Source organism: Amorphotheca resinae, assembly GCF_003019875.1.
Source record: "Amorphotheca resinae ATCC 22711 unplaced genomic scaffold M430scaffold_11, whole genome shotgun sequence".
NCBI lineage: Eukaryota > Fungi > Ascomycota > Leotiomycetes > Helotiales > Amorphothecaceae > Amorphotheca > Amorphotheca resinae.
In genome coordinates this window covers 57,744-74,468 of record NW_020194481.1, presented here as the reverse complement: position 1 = coordinate 74,468, position 16,725 = coordinate 57,744, and the positions used below count along the sequence as shown (strand labels likewise).

Here is a 16,725-nt window from a genome sequence, read left to right as displayed (position 1 = left end):
GCACAGTCCGTAGCCTCGTGGGCCCGGGACGCGTAGGCGGAGTATTGGCGTGGGGAAGTCCGGCGCGAATCCCAGCTCTCGATCTGAGGTCGGAGATCGGTCTCTGCGTGCCCGGCTCTTGTCTCACCGGCGGGGCCTCAGAGGATTGGATGAGGTCGTTGGATAGATCATGGTGAATGCTGCGATACGTAGAGGAGAGGTGGGAGGAGTGACGCGGCGTTGGGGGAGGCTAGGGAAAAGGGGAGCGTCATTGTTCTATTTCTGCTTGTGAGGAACCGCGGTAGAACGAACGACTTGTTCATTAGCTACCGGTGCGGTCGCTGACTTTGCCTTTTTTTATCCTGTTTTGAGATTCCTAGATCTCGGAGAAGGAAACATGATATTAATGAGTCTCCGGGTAGAGGAAGAAGAAAGTTGAACAGAAAGTCGTCAAGCCGAATCGCTTAAATATTTGGACCGCACGTGAACGCAACTCTTTGTTCAGGAGGCTACTCAGTAGGCAAAAAGGTAATGAATAAATAAATAAGTAAATAGAATAAGAGGGACAGTCTTTGTAAGTAGGTAAGGTAAGACAATCATTAAAAAGGATAGTCAAGTACTAGAAGAGTGATGGCCGGCCATTTAAGCGAGGATAGCATAGTCATGAATGATCGTTTTAAAGAAGACAGTCTTAATAAAATGCTAGTCTTTATATATAGGCTTATCAAATGATGATCTCAGTATGATCATAAGTATGATCAATCAGGAGAGACTGTCACAGTACTGTCTGCCTAAGCCTTCACCTTTAAGGTAGAGAATACAAACTGCCCTCTTGATAACACTGTTTACAATATTTTCAAAAATCCAAACATAAAAATTAAAGCTATTTGTTGTTTGCCTCGAGCCAGCTGTCTGTTACCTTTTTTGGATCGAGCCCTTTCTCGCTATCATATTCAAACTCATATTACCATGAGTCCAGTGTTCTTTTCTTGCATTATATGTGGTGACATTGTTCAGTCTGGTGATCGTGACTCGGAGGTTTCCTGGCTTGCAGAGTTTCGCGCTGGTAAGTATCTGCTCTTCGTTTCTGAGCAGCCATGCTCTGCAGTTGAAGTGCTAATAGTCGCCACCGAGCTTAAATATTCTCTGGCCCAGGTAACCTTCGAGAGCCCAGGGTGTCTGGCGTTGGCCTCAATCATGATCCGAACGGGTCCTTCTACGTAGTCCCTTTTTGCTACGATGCGCGATGGGACGACGAAGGGTATCAGTTTCCTGCCGAAAATGAATTGTCTATGATGGTCCAGTTCCCAGATGAGGGTCGGCATGGCTTCATTCTTCACGCCGTGTGCTATTCTCTCCTTCAGAGGTTCTTTCAACCCGAACCGGTACCCGTGGCGCGTCTCCTGGAAATCTGCAAGTCGTGCCCCTTTCAGTATCTTGGCCTGAGCTGGGATCATGACTATGGGGGAATAGTTCGTCTAAAGAATACGTATCCATGGGACCAGGATCTTGACCCGCTTGAACAGCCTAAACTTCATCGATACCGACAGGCAGATCCTTGGAATATACCGGAATTAAAAGAACATTTGCAAAGAACGCAGCTGGGCATGCCAAAGAGGCGGAGAGTCAATTCAACAAAGCTGAATCTAATAGATGAATTAGGGTCCAATTGTGTCACGAGGCGGGGAGTCAAGTCAACAAAGCTAAATCTGATAGATGGAGCAGTGTCCAATTGTTTCACGAGACTTCCTTTGGAAGTTTTGGGCCACATAGTGACCTACCTGCCTACAGACGAGGTCAGGACTTTAGATCGAACCTCCAAGGGGTTGGCAAAGATTATTCCATCCGTCTTGGGGCCGTCATTTTGGGCCTCCAGATTCTACCCTCCCTTCGAACTCGACTTTGTCTTTGAGGCGCAGGAATACAAGGGTGAACTTGATTGGAGATCGCTTTACTTCAGAATGGGGAAGGCTTTGCATCGCTCACGAGGATTGCGAAACAGAAAACGTATCTGGGGACTTATCCGGTCACCACTCTCAGAATTGGCCTGCATGCATTGGACCGGTAGTCTAGCATTACGTCCACTTGACGGTCATGAAGTCAAACTGACATGGAAGGAGATGCATGGAGATCTTCAGCCGCTTCAACATAGAGTAGGAACTTCTGGATTTGTAACAGGCTGCAAACGATTTCATACACAACGTACTTCTATCCCGACTCTCCTTCGTCAAGTTGCTGTCTGTACCATTTCAATCGGGAACGCGACTTATGTTACGGGGCTTCGCTTTATCCCTAATGAAGGGTTGGAAGTTCGTTTGGGATATACGGTGGGAGGGAAAGGATCATCCCTTACGGAGCAATTCATGGATACAACAGGCGTACAAGGATTTATCCTGGCGATAGGATTAAGAGGTGTCCGCGCTTTACAATTCATCAGTTGTACTGGGCAACTGTCGAAATGGTTTGGCTGTCCAAAGGATCTACCTAAAACACGCCGTCTCGCAACATCCCAGTCTATTACTGTGCTCGAGGCAGGTTTCGACGTAAGTGCTACTTCTTTTCATATTGTCACCAATTCATTGATACGGTGTGCTAGGGATTCAAAATGGTTAGCTTGGCAATTGCAGAGACATTCGAGGGTGCAGCAAATAAAGCAGAGTCCTTACGAGATAGCGCCTTGTGGTATCCAAATATCCCGGAAACCCGTTTGCACCTGAACGAGACTTGTTTTCCAGGCATAAATACCTCTAATTCTTCTGAGTTTCGACCTTTCTGCTATACATTATTTGGGGGCGCCACTATTCTTGAACCTCTAACGAAAATCTCGGTTCTCTGCTCCGGTGACTACATCTGGGCAATTGACTTTCACTACGATACTGGCAACATTCAAAGGTTAGGTCACCAACCTTACAAACTCTCTTCATGTGATACCTTGTACTTTCTTATTGATGGCGCAGGGGGAGAAATTATTGAGACGATTGAAGTCGATCTTAAAACTTCCCTCGCTCATCCCGAAGGTGTCGGAAAATTGAGATCCTTCCAAGTAAGTGATTGTCTCCCCAGACCTAGTTGTACATGTTTGATTCAAGCAATCATACCCTTATATCTTGCTTGCTGCAAACTGAAGCTTCGTAGATCTCTACCAATAGAGGACGACAGAAACATTTTCATGGCGAGCTGCGCTCGTTAGAGCAGCCTTACTCGCTGAGACCAGTGGCAATTATTCCTGGAACAACCCTCACAGGTCTCTATACAGAATGGGTAAGTAAAATCCGAATTGTGAACCAGGTTGGCAACTTACGTGGATGATGATAGCTTCAAACTTCGGGTATGGCCTGTCTTGGTATCATTTCAGAATTCGTTGAAGAGCTTTCAAAGCCCTCTACGTTGACTACTTGTCAAATAGGAGAAACGGACTCGATTGAAGAGTGAAGGTAAGGGTCTAGAGGCTCTATATATACATGAAGAGGTAGAAAATCGGTTCCGTCATAGGTATAACGGAATCTCAAAATATAGGTCGATCGCCTCGCAGACTCCCAAATCAGCCTCATTGTTGTGTCGTTGACGACCCGAAATCGGACAACAGCGCTATTAGGCCCGTTCTATACTACCCTAGCTATCCCCCCTAGCTCACCAGGAGAAAAGACGATATCGCACTCTCGTGTTGCGACAACTCTTTCTTTCCTCTTGAATCGTCGGAAGTATGTCCTAGACCTCCACTCTGCCATCCCTGATTTGGTATGCTTTCCCACCAGTACCCGGATAGTCCTCAATCTCCTCTCCCTTATCATCTGTCACCTCACGCCTATAGAAGCGGACATAACGCCCAATTGCGACAAGACCAATTTTGAAATTCTGGCGAGGGGCCTTTGCGCTGCAGCTCGATATCTAGGTACTTGCCCAACTGAGCATTGGCGTTGGTCCAACTTGAGGTTCGCGTGGTGCATGATGCCCGCCTGTTCTCTATAATGATAATTATAGAAGGTTTTCCATTCTGGAGCTACTCGATGGTGATGTCTGGTGAACCTGGCTTGGACGGGATGAGTCGGTCTCGGACACGGATGAGGTAATCCTCCGTGATTGGGAACTGCCAGGTACAAATAGCGGTCCAGAGGTCGTCGACTTTGTTTTCTGCAGAGCTTAGGCTACCTCGCGAGCTCTTTGTATAGATGCTGGACCCATCCCCAGTCCCAGTACTTAAGGAGTCTCCAAGTAAGCAGGGCGAAATAAGAGCACCATGTAAATAAAACAACTTACAGTGTTGGCCAACACAGCGTACATTTTGCCGTTTGAGATTGTGAAAATTGACTTTCACGGTACAGAATGCAGGACGGATTATAGCTCTGTGATTCGAAGCGACATCATTGTGTTGGGGCTTCGTAAGATCACACACAGTCCTTGATCGTTTTATGTGTTGTGAGTCTGTGGATTGATTGATCATGCTATTCAGACGTTGCTATATACATGATATAAGCGAGGTCACATGCACAGGTCTGGTCGAAATGTAATTAATGGAATCCGCGTCGAGTGTGAATCTTTAGATAAAAGAAGAGCGGGCGGTGATTTAGTCTCTTAGGTATGTTTCGAGTTGTTGAATAAGAGGGAAAGGCTTAATTGAAGAGTAAAGTAAGGATCTAGAGAGACTAGGCGAAACCGACGTAGATTTACCTAGGTAGGTAGGCCCGTTGTGAATATCCAAGTAATTACGTCCGGATTGCAGAAACATAAGCTTCATTTCATACCCTTGATATCTTTCGCCACTCAGTCAGACATGTTTAAAAAAAAACCCATCAAGTATTCCAAGTCTTCAGATCACTTAGATAACAATAAGATTCGGATTAAGATGCCACTACCTTAGGACGGGAGGGAGTAATAGACACGCACGTGACCGAATATTCTCGGCCCAACTTACATAATCAGCCCAGCCGCCAGCCCAAGAAACAGACAGCTCCAGCCTTCTCTCTCGCAGCCCAACAGCACAACAAAACGTAACGAAAAGACAACTGCGATGGCCGAACCGCCCTCCAAACGCCGCAGACCGGATAGCAAGCAGATGTGGGATGCGTCTGAGCGACGCGCGCCCGTGCCTCGCGATCGGGATCGGGATTGGGATAGGAGGGATGATAGGGATGGGGACAGAGAGAGACATCGTCGGTATCGCAGCCGGTCGCCGCGAGGTCGTGGGGATTGGGAGAGAGAGAGAGATAGGGAGTATAGAGGTGGAAGGGGTGAGGAGAGAGGCGGAAGGGGGGGTAGGAGTGAGGGGGGGGAGAGGATTGGTGAGTACCCTGTCTTTCCTTTTTACGAAGATTGCGAGCACGCGCGTGTCTTACTCGCTTTATGGTGAGGGAATAGGAACTAATAGGTTTGCTTAGATGGTGGCGCGAGAGGAATGAGAGATCGACCGCGTGAGAGATCGAGGGATAGAGAGAGGAACCGCGACGATGAGCGGCGGCGGAGTCGCAGTCGAAGTCCTCGCAGGGAGAGGGAGAGGGAGCGGGAAAGGGAGCGGGAAAGGGAGCGGGAACGAGAAAGAGAAAGGGATGTGGATCGAGAGGGAAAGACGAATCGCGATGGGGAGAGGAAGCCCGAGAAGACGAAGCCCGAGTTCGCGGAAAGCTTCTCGAAAAACAGGGCCGCGACGCCTCCTGTGAGCTTCAAGGTTGGGGGTGCGCCGCCTCCGCAAGAACATGACAGGATGGATATGGATGGGACGAGCACAGGAAGCAAGGGTCGAGCGAAAGGAGGGAAGAAACCACGGGAGGAAGAGCCTGCAGAGGAGGACGAAGATATAGTAGTTGAGGACGATGGCATGGCTGCTATGCAGGCGATGATGGGGTTCGGAGGCTTTGGAACCACGCATCAGAAGAAAGTCGCGGGCAATGATATCTATGCGGTGAGGAAGGAGAAGAAGACGGAGTACAGGCAGTATATGAACAGGGTTGGGGGCTTCAACAGACCGCTCAGCCCGAGTCGGGATTGAAGAGGCTGTTAACAGGTAAAGCCTTGGCTCTCGAGGTATCAGAGAGATATATCGATGAAGGAATTCAGGGATTCTTCATAGAATCAGGTTGGGAGATACAGCCCTTGAGTCGCGGACTGACGAGGCTGTCGAGCATAGAAGACAGACAGCGTGAATCCCTCACGTACAAAAGAGCACACACCGTTATAGATAATAAACCAGAAGCAATTCATCTGTATATTCTGTATATGAATGAGAATATCTCTTGTCAACCCTCGAGGCTCGAATCTCCAATCCATGACGCATTCAGCATAGTGCGGAGCCTTCCCTGCAGCCTCGCGCTACAGGCTGATAAACTCAACTCCAACCGCGCAAAGCCGCAACGGTGTTCACAATCAATCAATCAATCAATCAATCCTGTCCCTCCCGACCAGCGCTTTCTTTTCTCACCAAAACTCCTCGAGATCCCATTTCCACTCCTCCAATTGCATGTCTGCCACAGCATGAGATTCCGGGATTTGCTGCTCCTGGGCGGCGCGCTGCTCGCGGCGCCCTCGACAGCCGAGGATGACGCTTCGATCCTCAATACTGAGCTCGCGAGGGCGGGGAATCAGAGTCTGCTATGGGGCCCCTATAGACCGAATCTGTATTTTGGGGTGAGACCGAGGCTGCCGAATAGCTTCATGGGGGGATTGATGTGGGCGAAGGTGGATAATTATCTGGATGTGCAGCATAGTACGTGCTTCTTCCCATTGCCTTCTTTCTTTCTGTTGCTTTGTTATTGTTTATATCTATCTGCGGCTTCTGCTGCTATGAGAATTTGGGTGCGCTTTGCTGACCTTCTGGTTAGACTTTAGATATACCTGCGAACAATCCGATGATATGCGGGGCTATGGCTGGGACGAATTCGATGCCAGGTTAGGTGGTGTGCAGACCATTCATGATGAGGGTAACAAGATTGATATCGAGACCACGTTTGTGAAGATCCCTGGAGGACAACACGGCGGTTCTTGGGCCACACGAGTTCGAGGGACGGTGCGAGAAGGCGGTCCCTCTGATCTGAAGACCACCGTCGTTTTCTACGCATCACTCGAAGGGCTGGGCACCCTGGAAGTTGAGAATGAGGAGGACCCCTTGGGCTTTGACGGCGACGTTAGCCTCAAGGGCGAGTCGGCGGGTCTGGGCGAATATAAATTGGTCGTTACGAAAGGCCAAGGCTCTCATCCTACGAGCCTGCATCCCTCGTACGCCGATAAACCGTTGGATCGCACAATTGTACATTCCTTCGCTGTCCCACCGGAGGCTCTGTGGCAAGTGAAGCCCCTGCTCTTCAGCAACTTGAAGCAGCAGATTGATGAGTATCTTGAGAGGTACGGGGATGCAAACCCTCCGCCCCCGTGGCAGGTCTATACCATGACCAATGATCAGGGAGAGGGAAATCTACATATGATCCAGAAAGTGTTTGAAGGCAACTTTGAATTCGACATCATCTTCTCGAGTGGCTCTGCTGGGAAGGAATACTCCAGCTCGGATGTCTCGAAGCAAATTGGTGCTGTCCAGTCAGAATACTGGAGTAAGTTCGTGCCCATCTTTGACCCTAAACCGCCGTTCAATCTTGAGGCGCTGCAGAAATTTGGTAGCAGTATGTTTTCCAACCTTCTTGGTGGGCTGGGTTACTTCTATGGTGACGAGGTTGTTGATCGATCATACGCGCCAGAGTATGAGGAGGAAAACGAAGGTTTCTGGGAGGAAACTGCTGCGGCCAGAGGGCGGAGGCAAGAGAAGCTCGAGGGCCCATATGAGCTTTTCACTACCGTCCCGTCAAGGCCCTTCTTCCCGAGAGGTTTCCTCTGGGACGAAGGATTCCATCTCATGCCAATCATTGACTTTGATTTGGATCTCGCTCTTGAGGTTGTCAAGAGCTGGTTCAATCTTATGGATGAAGATGGCTGGATTGGTCGTGAACAGATTCTTGGTCCGGAAGCCCGTAGTAAGGTACCTCCGGAATTCCAGACGCAGTACCCGCACTACGCCAACCCCCCAACTCTCTTCTTCATCCTCGATATCTTCCTCCACAAACTCGGGCTCGCCAACAGCACTGCACCTGCGGAGGTTGTAACTTCACGGGAACCATCTTTAGATAACAAGATTCCTGCTCATCTAGCAAGCCCGGAACTCGGTGTCTACTATCTGGAGCAACTGTACCCAAAACTCAAGAAGCACTTCTACTGGTTCCGCAAGACACAATCCGGGGATCTAACGTCATACGATAGAGATGCATTCAGCAGCAAAGAAGGCTACCGCTGGCGTGGCCGCACACCCCAACACATTCTCACGTCCGGGCTTGACGATTACCCTCGCCCCCAACCTCCTCACCCGGGAGAGCTGCATGTTGATCTTATCTCCTGGATGGGGATGATGACAAAGACACTGAAGAAGATAGCCACAGTCCTCAAGCACCCTGAGGACGTGGCCGAGTTCCAAACCATCGAAACGGCCATCTTGCGTAACATTGACGATCTGCACTGGAGCGAGAAAGAGAAGTGCTATTGCGATGCCACGATCGATGACTTCGAGGAGAACTCATTGGTTTGTCATAAAGGATATATCTCGCTCTTCCCGTTCTTGGTAGGATTGCTGGATCCTGAGAGCGAGAAGCTTGGTCATCTCCTTAACTTACTGGGCGATGAGGAGGAGTTGTGGAGCGATTTTGGGATAAGAAGTTTGAGTAAGAAGGATGAATTCTACGGGACGGGAGAGAATTACTGGAGAGGGCCCATTTGGATGAACATGAATTATCTCGCTGTTGTCCAGCTGCTGGTATGCTCCATTCCCTCCCCCTCTTATCACACCACTAACGCAAAACGACAGAAATACGCGCAAACCCCTGGCCCTTACCAAGAAAAGTCCCAAGACCTCTACAACCGCCTGAGACTAAACCTAGTCCGGACAGTCTATAACGCGTGGAAAGAGACGGGCTTTGCCTGGGAGCAGTTTAACCCAGAAACAGGCAAGGGTCAGCGAACGCAGCATTTCACAGGTTGGACGTCCCTGGTGGTGAAGATTATGGGGATGCCCGATCTGAGTGGTGGGAAATTAAAGACGGGTGGCGCGGGCCATGATGAGCTCTAGGAGACATGGGATTATCATTGTAACGATACCAAAAGTGCAGATTTCATTTTCTGGGAGGGAATGTAAGATGAAAAGCATGTTGTATATCCAGAAGATATGTAAAATATATCATGACACTAGACATGCCATGTCTCCATACTCTCTAAACAGCACCACTCTCCCCATGCAAAAACACAAAAAAAGGACTCCTCCTAACCCCACCAGCCAAACTCAAGCCGTCGGCACATCCTCCTCCCCAAACGGCCACCCAGCAGCTCCCCATTCCCCATCACCACGCACCCACTCCCCAACCTCGTCGACTTCTTCTCTGCCTAACTTGAGTCCGTTCCCGTGGATGTGCGGGAAATACCCCATACTGCCTTCGGTGTCCCAGCAGCCGCCCTGCATGTAGCTCGTTAGTTAGGAGTTTGATATCGATGTCTGCATAAAGAAAGAAATCTGGAGCTTTGTATGGCTTCTTGCTTGCTTGCTCGTTATGAAATAATCTTCTCCCCCTCCCCCCATTTAAAGGAAAAAAGATCAATATCACAATCCAAAATTCAAAATTCAAAATCCCATCAAACAAGTAAAGCAATGCACAAAAAAGACAAAAAGGAAAATGATCAATATCACAATTCAAAATTCGATATTCAAAATTCCTATTATACGAGTGAAGCAATGCACGAAAAAGACAAAAAGAGAAAAAAAAGAGGAAAAAAACACTCACCACCTCATCCGCCGTCTTCCCCTTTGCATCCTCCCACCTAATCCAGCGCTGCACCCTCACGTACGGAATCCTCAACACGTAAACCTTCTCCTCATGGGCAAAAAAGTTCCTCAAGGTCCCGAGGAGCTGCCGCGATGTCGAGAGGTGGATGAAGTTATCGCGCTGGTCGAGCTCGGAGACGGGCAGGGCGAGGGGGAGGGGCGAGGGTGGCGGGGTGGAAGAGGGAAGGATCTTGTAGATGTACAGGGGCGGGTTGGGGGGTGTGGACATGGTGATGATGGGTTGGTGATATATGTAGGAGGTCTGATATGGGGGGAAATAGGGGGTGAATAGGGGGGAAGATCGGGAGAGACGAGGTGAGGTGGGGTGGGCGGGGATCACGTGATATCAGTTTGAACTATGAACGAGTTGTGAGTTGAAGATGAAGACGAAGATATTCCCACTATATAAGATCTCATAATATTCAACTCAGAGGAGTTAAGTGACACCACCCACATATACAAGAGACTTTTTGAGCATTCGACGCTCTATTACCACAGACCTCTTCGGCTGCTCCCGATACCAAACCACGAATGACATCTTTTTCATTCTTTCCTTGAAAAACCTCGAATAAAAACCCGTTCGTTACACTCTCTCTTTATCCAAACACCAAACCAACAAATCATGCCGCCCTCACCCCTCCAACAGCGGCGTGCGCACAACACGCTCCTCTTCCAAAAGCTCCTCAATTTACGAGAGGGCGCCAGTCCCTTCACCCTGGTGCTCGATACGCTGGAGCAAAGCGGGGCGCCGCTCATCGCCGAGTTCGTCAGGCGGGCCAAGGTATGTTTGTTTATTTATATAGTATTCCGTTATTCTTCCTCTCTTCCTCCAGCTCACTCTGGATCCTGATCTCCCTTTGCAACATCAAAAATAGATCAATGGGAGAGAAAAAGGGAGGGGAGGCTTTCTTCTCATAAGTCACGTGAATACAACAAGAAACGGGGCTGATCAGGGTTCGATATATATATAAAGGTGTCGAAGAGCAAGATCATTTTCGTATCCTTCTCTACATTGCGCAAGAAAACCCCTTTCCAAACTGATCTCTTCATCTCCGCGCGTGGCAAACCGCTGGCTGCGCTCCGCTCCGCCATCGTTTCCCACATCCCGCCCCCTGCCTCCAGCGCCGCGGCGGGCCCCCCTACAAGTAACCCCCCCTTTTAACACTTTTCCCCCTAAGCTCCAACTCCCAAACCAATACAACACAACACAACTTGCTAACACCAAGTCAAAAAAATTCTAGGAATCCTCATCATCATAGACACCCTCAACCCTCTCAGCACAACCCATCCCGCCCACCTCTCCCCCTTCCTCTCCAGCCTCCTCCTCGCCCCCCACATCTCCCTCCTCGCAACCTACCACCTCGACATCCCTATCTCCCCTTCCCCCTACCATCCAGACCCCCTCACCACCCTCACCTACCTCGCCACTGCCCTCCTCCGCCCTGAGCAGCTAGCCCACGTGCTCGCGCGAAAACGCGCCCGCGACCGTTCCCTCGCCGAGCCCATCTTCGGCCTCTCCGAACACCGCGAGGGCGCCCTCGTCTCGCTCTCTAAACCCGGGGAGCGCGGGCTCGTCGTCGTGATGGAAGTGCGCCGGAAGAGCGGCCGCGGCGTGCGCGAGGTCTTCGTCTTCTCGCCAACCACTAACATCACGTTGCTGGATGATCATCCGGCGTATGCGCTTCCGGAGACGGGGAAGCCCGAGGAGGAGGAGGGAGAGCAGGAGGTCCAGACTACGTTTAATTTGGGATTGACCGAGAAGCAGAGGAGGGATAGGGAGGCGGTCGTCTTGCCGTATTTTGATGCCCAGAAGGATGGGGGTGGCATGGGGCCCGGTGAGGGTGGGAGGATTCTGTATGAGATGGGGGTGGAGGATAGGGAGGACTTTGATGACGAGGAGGATGAGATCTAGTGCAGTAGCATGAGCCCGTGATTGTTGGGACTAGGGATAGCTTTTGATATCAGATAAAGCATAGTGAATTCTTATCTCTTGATTTGTAGATGTCTCATTCTCTGTACTGCACGTAAAGATAAGGCCCGGTGTCTGGCTAAGATAAGAGTTGTTGACGCTGGCTATCAGAGGACCTAGTCTATCCAAGACGGAAGAAAGGCTTTCTAGAGATTAATAATATATGACCAAAAGCGTCACAGGCACATCACAGAGAGGGAGCAGAAAGTTTCGGTGCCCATGCGGGTCTGGTCAGTTTTATGTCTATGTACAAAGGAAAGGACTAAATATCAAAGACAGTCTGTGCAAATCCAAGTCCTCGGCTCTTCCAGGAGAAGAACGTACGTGCGAATATCCATCGAGTTATTGGAAAGGATTGGAGAGAACCTTGGCAATAAAGCCGCTAGAATGTCGGAAGAGAAGCGAAGAAGGTAGACGTGCAAAGCTAGCACCTCGATTCTTGCAAGAGGAGAGAGCACGTGCGCATGGCGAATTATCGTAGAAGCGCAGAGGATATGTGCAAAAGCAGCCGTTGGAATGCCGAAAGAGAAGCGAAGAGGGCATGTGTGAATCGGTTCGGTTCTTCTAAAAGAAGAGAGTATGTGCCTATCGAAGTATCGTAGAAGAAGCGAAGAGAATGTGTGCAAATGCAGCTGTTGGGTTGCTGTGACAGAACAGAAGAAGGTATGTGTAACTGCCGCTGCCGATTACCGTAGAAGTGAGGTACTGCAAACCTAGCGACTTGACTCCAGTAAAAGAGGATACGTGCCAATACCTCTTGCACTCTCGTAAAGGAGCGTTTTGTGTAAGTGCATCTGCCAAGCTATCGAAGAAGTGAAGAAGTTACGTGCATAACTATTGCCTGATTCTCGCAAGAGGAGAGAATCTCTGCAAATGCAGCTGCTGGATTGCCGTAAAAGAAGTGAAGAAGATATGCGCAAATCAACTCAGCTGCAAGAGAGAAGAATAAGTGCAGATGCTGAGATGCCTACCATTCATCGTAGAAGTGAAGAAGTATGTGAAATGAAGACGCTGGGTTATCGTAGAACAACATAAGAGAGTGTGTGCAAATGCCCACTGCATTATCGTAAGAAGAAAAAGCGTGCAAACGAACCCACTGAATTATCGTAGAGAGAAAAGAAAGTCCAGGGGTATCTTAGTAAACTCCGGCGGATCGGTATCGTAAAACAGTCGTTATGGGTCATTGTGCTTGGGCACTTCAAGGGCAGGAGAATCGTAAGTCGTAGCTGCAGAGAAGGAGGAAACGTTAGAAGTTGAGCTCGGGTCTCGTGACATAGGAGCAGAAAAAGAAGCAGTCGATAAGGTCGAATGTTGTCCTTGGTCTCTCGGACTGGGGTCGATCAGAGCTTCGTTGAACGGGGTTGTCTTGGGGCCTTTCGGGTGGACATGGTCTGAGATATACGCATCATACACATTGCCGAACAGATCGTGAAAGGCAGCTCTGATATCTTCAATTGACTCGTCCCCATTCAGCATATTCTCCAGGATCTCAGTTGTTGACAAGGATCCGTCCCTAAGGACGGCCTTCAATTGATTCATCACCGAGGGTGGATCTTCAGAATTCCTATAGAAATAGGAGTTTTCTGGGCCGTGGTTCAGATCGAAGCCACTTGTGGCAGAATTGACACGGCTCCCGTGTGGATTATCACTGCTGAAGGAACCAGAAGATGGGTCATCGAGATACCAGCTCTGATTGGAAAACCCCGGGCCTTCGTTAGAATAATCGAAGCCAAGCCGACCAGTTTTGAGAACACCCGCGTATGGATCGTCAATATTGAGAGATTGAGGAGATGGGTCTTCTGGATATAAGCTCTGGTGCCGCATCTTCAAATTATCGACGTAAGCGGCCCGCTGTGGAGCCGACTGCGGGCTGGAATATGTATTCTGACTGACGGGTGGAGGGGAGTAGGGGTCGGAGGTGTTTTGTCTGCTGTGAGGATGAGCGGCACAGTTGTCGCTGGCAGTTTGATTGCTGGAGCCAAGCGAGGAGTCAAGCGTGCCCTTGAAAGAACTCTGGCCGTAACGAGTCGATTGGGTGCTCTGATTGTCAATGGTGGGGGAATTGCGACGAGCTCGATTTCCTGTACGAGCACCACGAGTGACACTTGGCTGAGAAGCAAGGGTGCCCTGGAAGGCCTGTTGCGGCTGCTGTTGACCCGGCTTTTGTATGCGATAGGGATATCCGCGTGAAGCATCGAAAGCTTGAACTCGCGGATCGTCGGCGGGCAGCTGTAATGGTTGTATTGGGCTGCCGTCCTTGGGAGGATAAGGTACAAAGCGATGAGCCATGGTGCGAGGCACAGGGCGATGCACAATCTTGCCAGAAAGGAACTTGGTCTGGAACAGGCGGATCTTCTGCTCCTCTGCCTTCGAGATGAGGGCACCAGGCGGAGTCAGTTCTGGTGGAACCCTATTTAGATCAAACCAGGAATTTCTAGGTTTATGATCGATCCTACTGAGACGGGCGGCAGAATTGTCGGGAGCGCCGTTGGCAAATCTTGGATATAGCGTTGGGTCTGAGGCCCGAAACTGGTTGATATAGTACGGTTCGGTCTCGCGCGGGTCGTCTAATATCTTACAACCGTCGGAGGCGGCAATCCGCTCGGCTGTTTGCAGTCTGAAGCGCGCTTGGCCTTCAGCTGTCAGGGCGCCTGTCCGCTCGTGCTTGAATGACGAAGGGGTGCCAATCCCCTTGTTCCACTGCCGCTGGCCATATCCCTTCGTCAGGCCAAGGGGTCCAATGTGGGCATGGCCAAGGGAATAGCCGAATAAGCCCGCCAAGTTGCGGGTGAACAGGGTCGAGAAGGCATTTGGGCCCCGTTGGTATGCTTCTTCCTTATCTGGATGCTTCGCACCCAGTGGGGCCGGGATCCCGTCGTTTCCCAGGATACGCGTATCTACCATGAGGATAGCATATCCCGGCTCGGCGCAATCTGCAAGTTTGGCGTTCAGATCGTCACCGAGGTCAATACAGAGGTTGGGATTTTGGGATCCCACCACACCTCTCTCTACCTTTCGGTAGAGACAACTACCAAAAAGGTAGTAACCCTCATGAGTCTGTTCACGGGCGACTCGGCGGGCTCGACCGCCGTCGTCAAAATTGATTTGGTTCAAAAAGTCGTACTCCTTTATCGCAAAGGAGTACGCTTGGCGTACTTCAGCTATAGAACCCAAGATTTCATCCCCGCGTTTGAGTATGAAGCTGCTAGCCCCAACAGGAATATTCAGGTGTGAATCCTCCGCCATCATGCAATCACGAATATCTGTGCAACCATGAAGCTGGTTGCCGGGTCGAGGATATCGGATATCCTGGATCCCGGGCTTCGAGATGGGCTGTTGGCCAGGTGGCACTTCTATATCGAATATGCTTGTGTTCTTTGGCCTAGGCAAGCCATTCTCCCAATGTCCCAAGGGGGCCGCAACCTGTTAAGTGTGAGCTTAGAGGTTGAGGATCGTATCTTTGTCTCTTACCTTAGCTTCCTTAAAGATACCACCGGGCCCGTGCAGAATTATCAAATCTCCCGGTCTCAGGATAGGCGTTTGTGCCCACATCCCCCGGGACATCACAAAGAGTGTTTCCAATTTGATATCGCTGCTCCACAGGGATATCTGGGTACGGGGAGCATACAAAATCGGGATCTCCGCAGTTCCATAGTTGGTATAGTCGGGCGAATTACCTAAAATGGGGTGATTAGTTGCTGGTCCCATGACGTTGTCATCATACTCTGAATAATGATTCCTCTCCTCGTCATTTTCATGACGGTCTTGTGTAAAATCATCATATGTAGAATTCTTGTTTGATTCGTCGTTATTCTCACTGCTGTCGCGAGGTGATTCATGAGCATTTTCATTATCATCATCACTGTATGTCTCCTTGTCACCCCCCCATATGTTATGAAACTGCGCCTGTTCATACTCAGCTGTTCCACCAGCAGCTCTTAAGTTAGATGCTGCAATAGCATCATTAAGGAAACCGGGGTCAAAACGACCTAGAGCACCGTCCTCCTTGAAGGCAGCACAGGCTGTAGATAATGTGTCCGATTCAGCCGTCATGTACTCTGGCTGTGACTCTGCTAGAGCTTCGATGGATTGTGGATGCTGTAGAATATTCTACGAGGGTAAGCAGGCATACTGATGTGGCTTGGAGGGAGAGAAGTACCTTAATGTTGACGTTATCTTGGTAAAGCGGCGATTTCTGGCTTTGGAGAAGGGAATCCGGGTCATTGAAGAAGTTATCATTGACTCTCTGCCTCTTCGCTGGAGCAGTTCTAAGGGATGTTGCGCGCTTGGGTGTCTGTCTCGGTTTTGGAGGAGGCCCCATAACTTGATGCTGAGTAGAGTTGTTCTCAAAGTTGTTGGACTGACTCGGGATCTAAAAGTATGTCAGTACACTGTACAGGGCAGAGGAACGACAGCAATTGAGTGGCATGGATGATGTGACAACGGTGCCATAGGATTGGAACAAAGACAGCACAGAAAAACAGAGGACATTGAGGACACCAGCAGGTGGATGGATGGTGACGAGCTGCGAAGACTTGCGGTGCTCGGCAGCAGCTAGCTAGAATGGAGATGGAGGGGCACAGAAAAGCAGGCCCAGGAAAGAGGTCAATTGACTTACAGAAGGTTGAGAGATTGGATCCTCAGATCTCATGTCATCTGTAGGCGCGGAGAGCCGCGGGGATTTCGCTTGGCCTCTCTTGGCCATGGTTGGTGCGGCTGTCAAATAGTGTAGACCGCTAGGATGTGGGGAAGTCTTAAAATAGAAGTCCGGGGTAGTTAAGACAAGGAGGAGAAAGGATTGGAAGAGGATACAAACAACGTTTCTCTTCAGGAAGAAAGAACAAAGAACGGAAGTAGAGGTGGAGGTTGAGAAGAGAGGTGGAAAGTCGAGGATGAAGTTGGAGGAGATGTTTCTTTTGCACTTTTGTTTATCTGT

At 49.8% G+C, this 16,725-nt stretch overlaps 7 protein-coding genes across 7 annotated transcripts; 4 read left to right on the top strand and 3 right to left on the bottom strand.

Moving 5' to 3' along the window:
- The first annotated feature begins 851 nt into the window (after positions 1-851).
- On the top strand, positions 852-3,607 carry M430DRAFT_44655 (hypothetical protein). Its single transcript, XM_024867714.1, has 5 exons — positions 852-1,045; positions 1,135-2,522; positions 2,576-3,022; positions 3,115-3,240; positions 3,295-3,607. Exons 1-5 carry the CDS (start codon positions 949-951, stop codon positions 3,409-3,411), a joined length of 2,175 nt encoding a protein of 724 aa, XP_024717667.1. The 5' UTR covers positions 852-948; the 3' UTR covers positions 3,412-3,607.
- Positions 3,608-3,875: 268 nt separating this feature from the next.
- Positions 3,876-4,629, bottom strand: M430DRAFT_175108 (hypothetical protein). The gene has a single exon (XM_024863689.1). It carries the CDS (start codon positions 4,418-4,420, stop codon positions 3,980-3,982), a length of 441 nt encoding a protein of 146 aa, XP_024717666.1. The 5' UTR covers positions 4,421-4,629; the 3' UTR covers positions 3,876-3,979.
- A 321-nt stretch (positions 4,630-4,950) lies between these two features.
- Positions 4,951-6,176, top strand: M430DRAFT_60938 (hypothetical protein). The gene is made up of 2 exons (XM_024868890.1): positions 4,951-5,258; positions 5,355-6,176. Exons 1-2 carry the CDS (start codon positions 4,988-4,990, stop codon positions 5,960-5,962), a joined length of 879 nt encoding a protein of 292 aa, XP_024717665.1. The 5' UTR covers positions 4,951-4,987; the 3' UTR covers positions 5,963-6,176.
- A 268-nt stretch (positions 6,177-6,444) lies between these two features.
- M430DRAFT_107664 (glycoside hydrolase family 63 protein) lies at positions 6,445-9,073 on the top strand (the record flags this gene model as incomplete). The annotated part of the gene is made up of 3 exons (XM_024861173.1): positions 6,445-6,676; positions 6,792-8,761; positions 8,813-9,073. 3 exons carry the CDS (start codon positions 6,445-6,447, stop codon positions 9,071-9,073), a joined length of 2,463 nt encoding a protein of 820 aa, XP_024717664.1.
- A 210-nt stretch (positions 9,074-9,283) lies between these two features.
- On the bottom strand, positions 9,284-10,049 carry M430DRAFT_53058 (hypothetical protein; the record flags this gene model as incomplete). The annotated part of the gene is made up of 2 exons (XM_024868345.1): positions 9,284-9,454; positions 9,780-10,049. The coding sequence occupies 2 exons, from the start codon at positions 10,047-10,049 to the stop codon at positions 9,284-9,286; spliced, it is 441 nt and encodes a 146-aa protein (XP_024717663.1).
- Positions 10,050-10,431: 382 nt separating this feature from the next.
- Positions 10,432-11,813, top strand: M430DRAFT_36797 (hypothetical protein). Its single transcript, XM_024866997.1, has 3 exons — positions 10,432-10,601; positions 10,794-10,965; positions 11,062-11,813. Exons 1-3 carry the CDS (start codon positions 10,443-10,445, stop codon positions 11,730-11,732), a joined length of 1,002 nt encoding a protein of 333 aa, XP_024717662.1. The 5' UTR covers positions 10,432-10,442; the 3' UTR covers positions 11,733-11,813.
- A 1,080-nt stretch (positions 11,814-12,893) lies between these two features.
- M430DRAFT_175061 (hypothetical protein) lies at positions 12,894-16,394 on the bottom strand. Its single transcript, XM_024863688.1, has 3 exons — positions 15,949-16,394; positions 15,261-15,899; positions 12,894-15,212 (listed from the first exon to the last, which is right to left on the bottom strand). Exons 1-3 carry the CDS (start codon positions 16,108-16,110, stop codon positions 12,963-12,965), a joined length of 3,051 nt encoding a protein of 1,016 aa, XP_024717661.1. The 5' UTR covers positions 16,111-16,394; the 3' UTR covers positions 12,894-12,962.
- Positions 16,395-16,725: the final 331 nt, after the last annotated feature.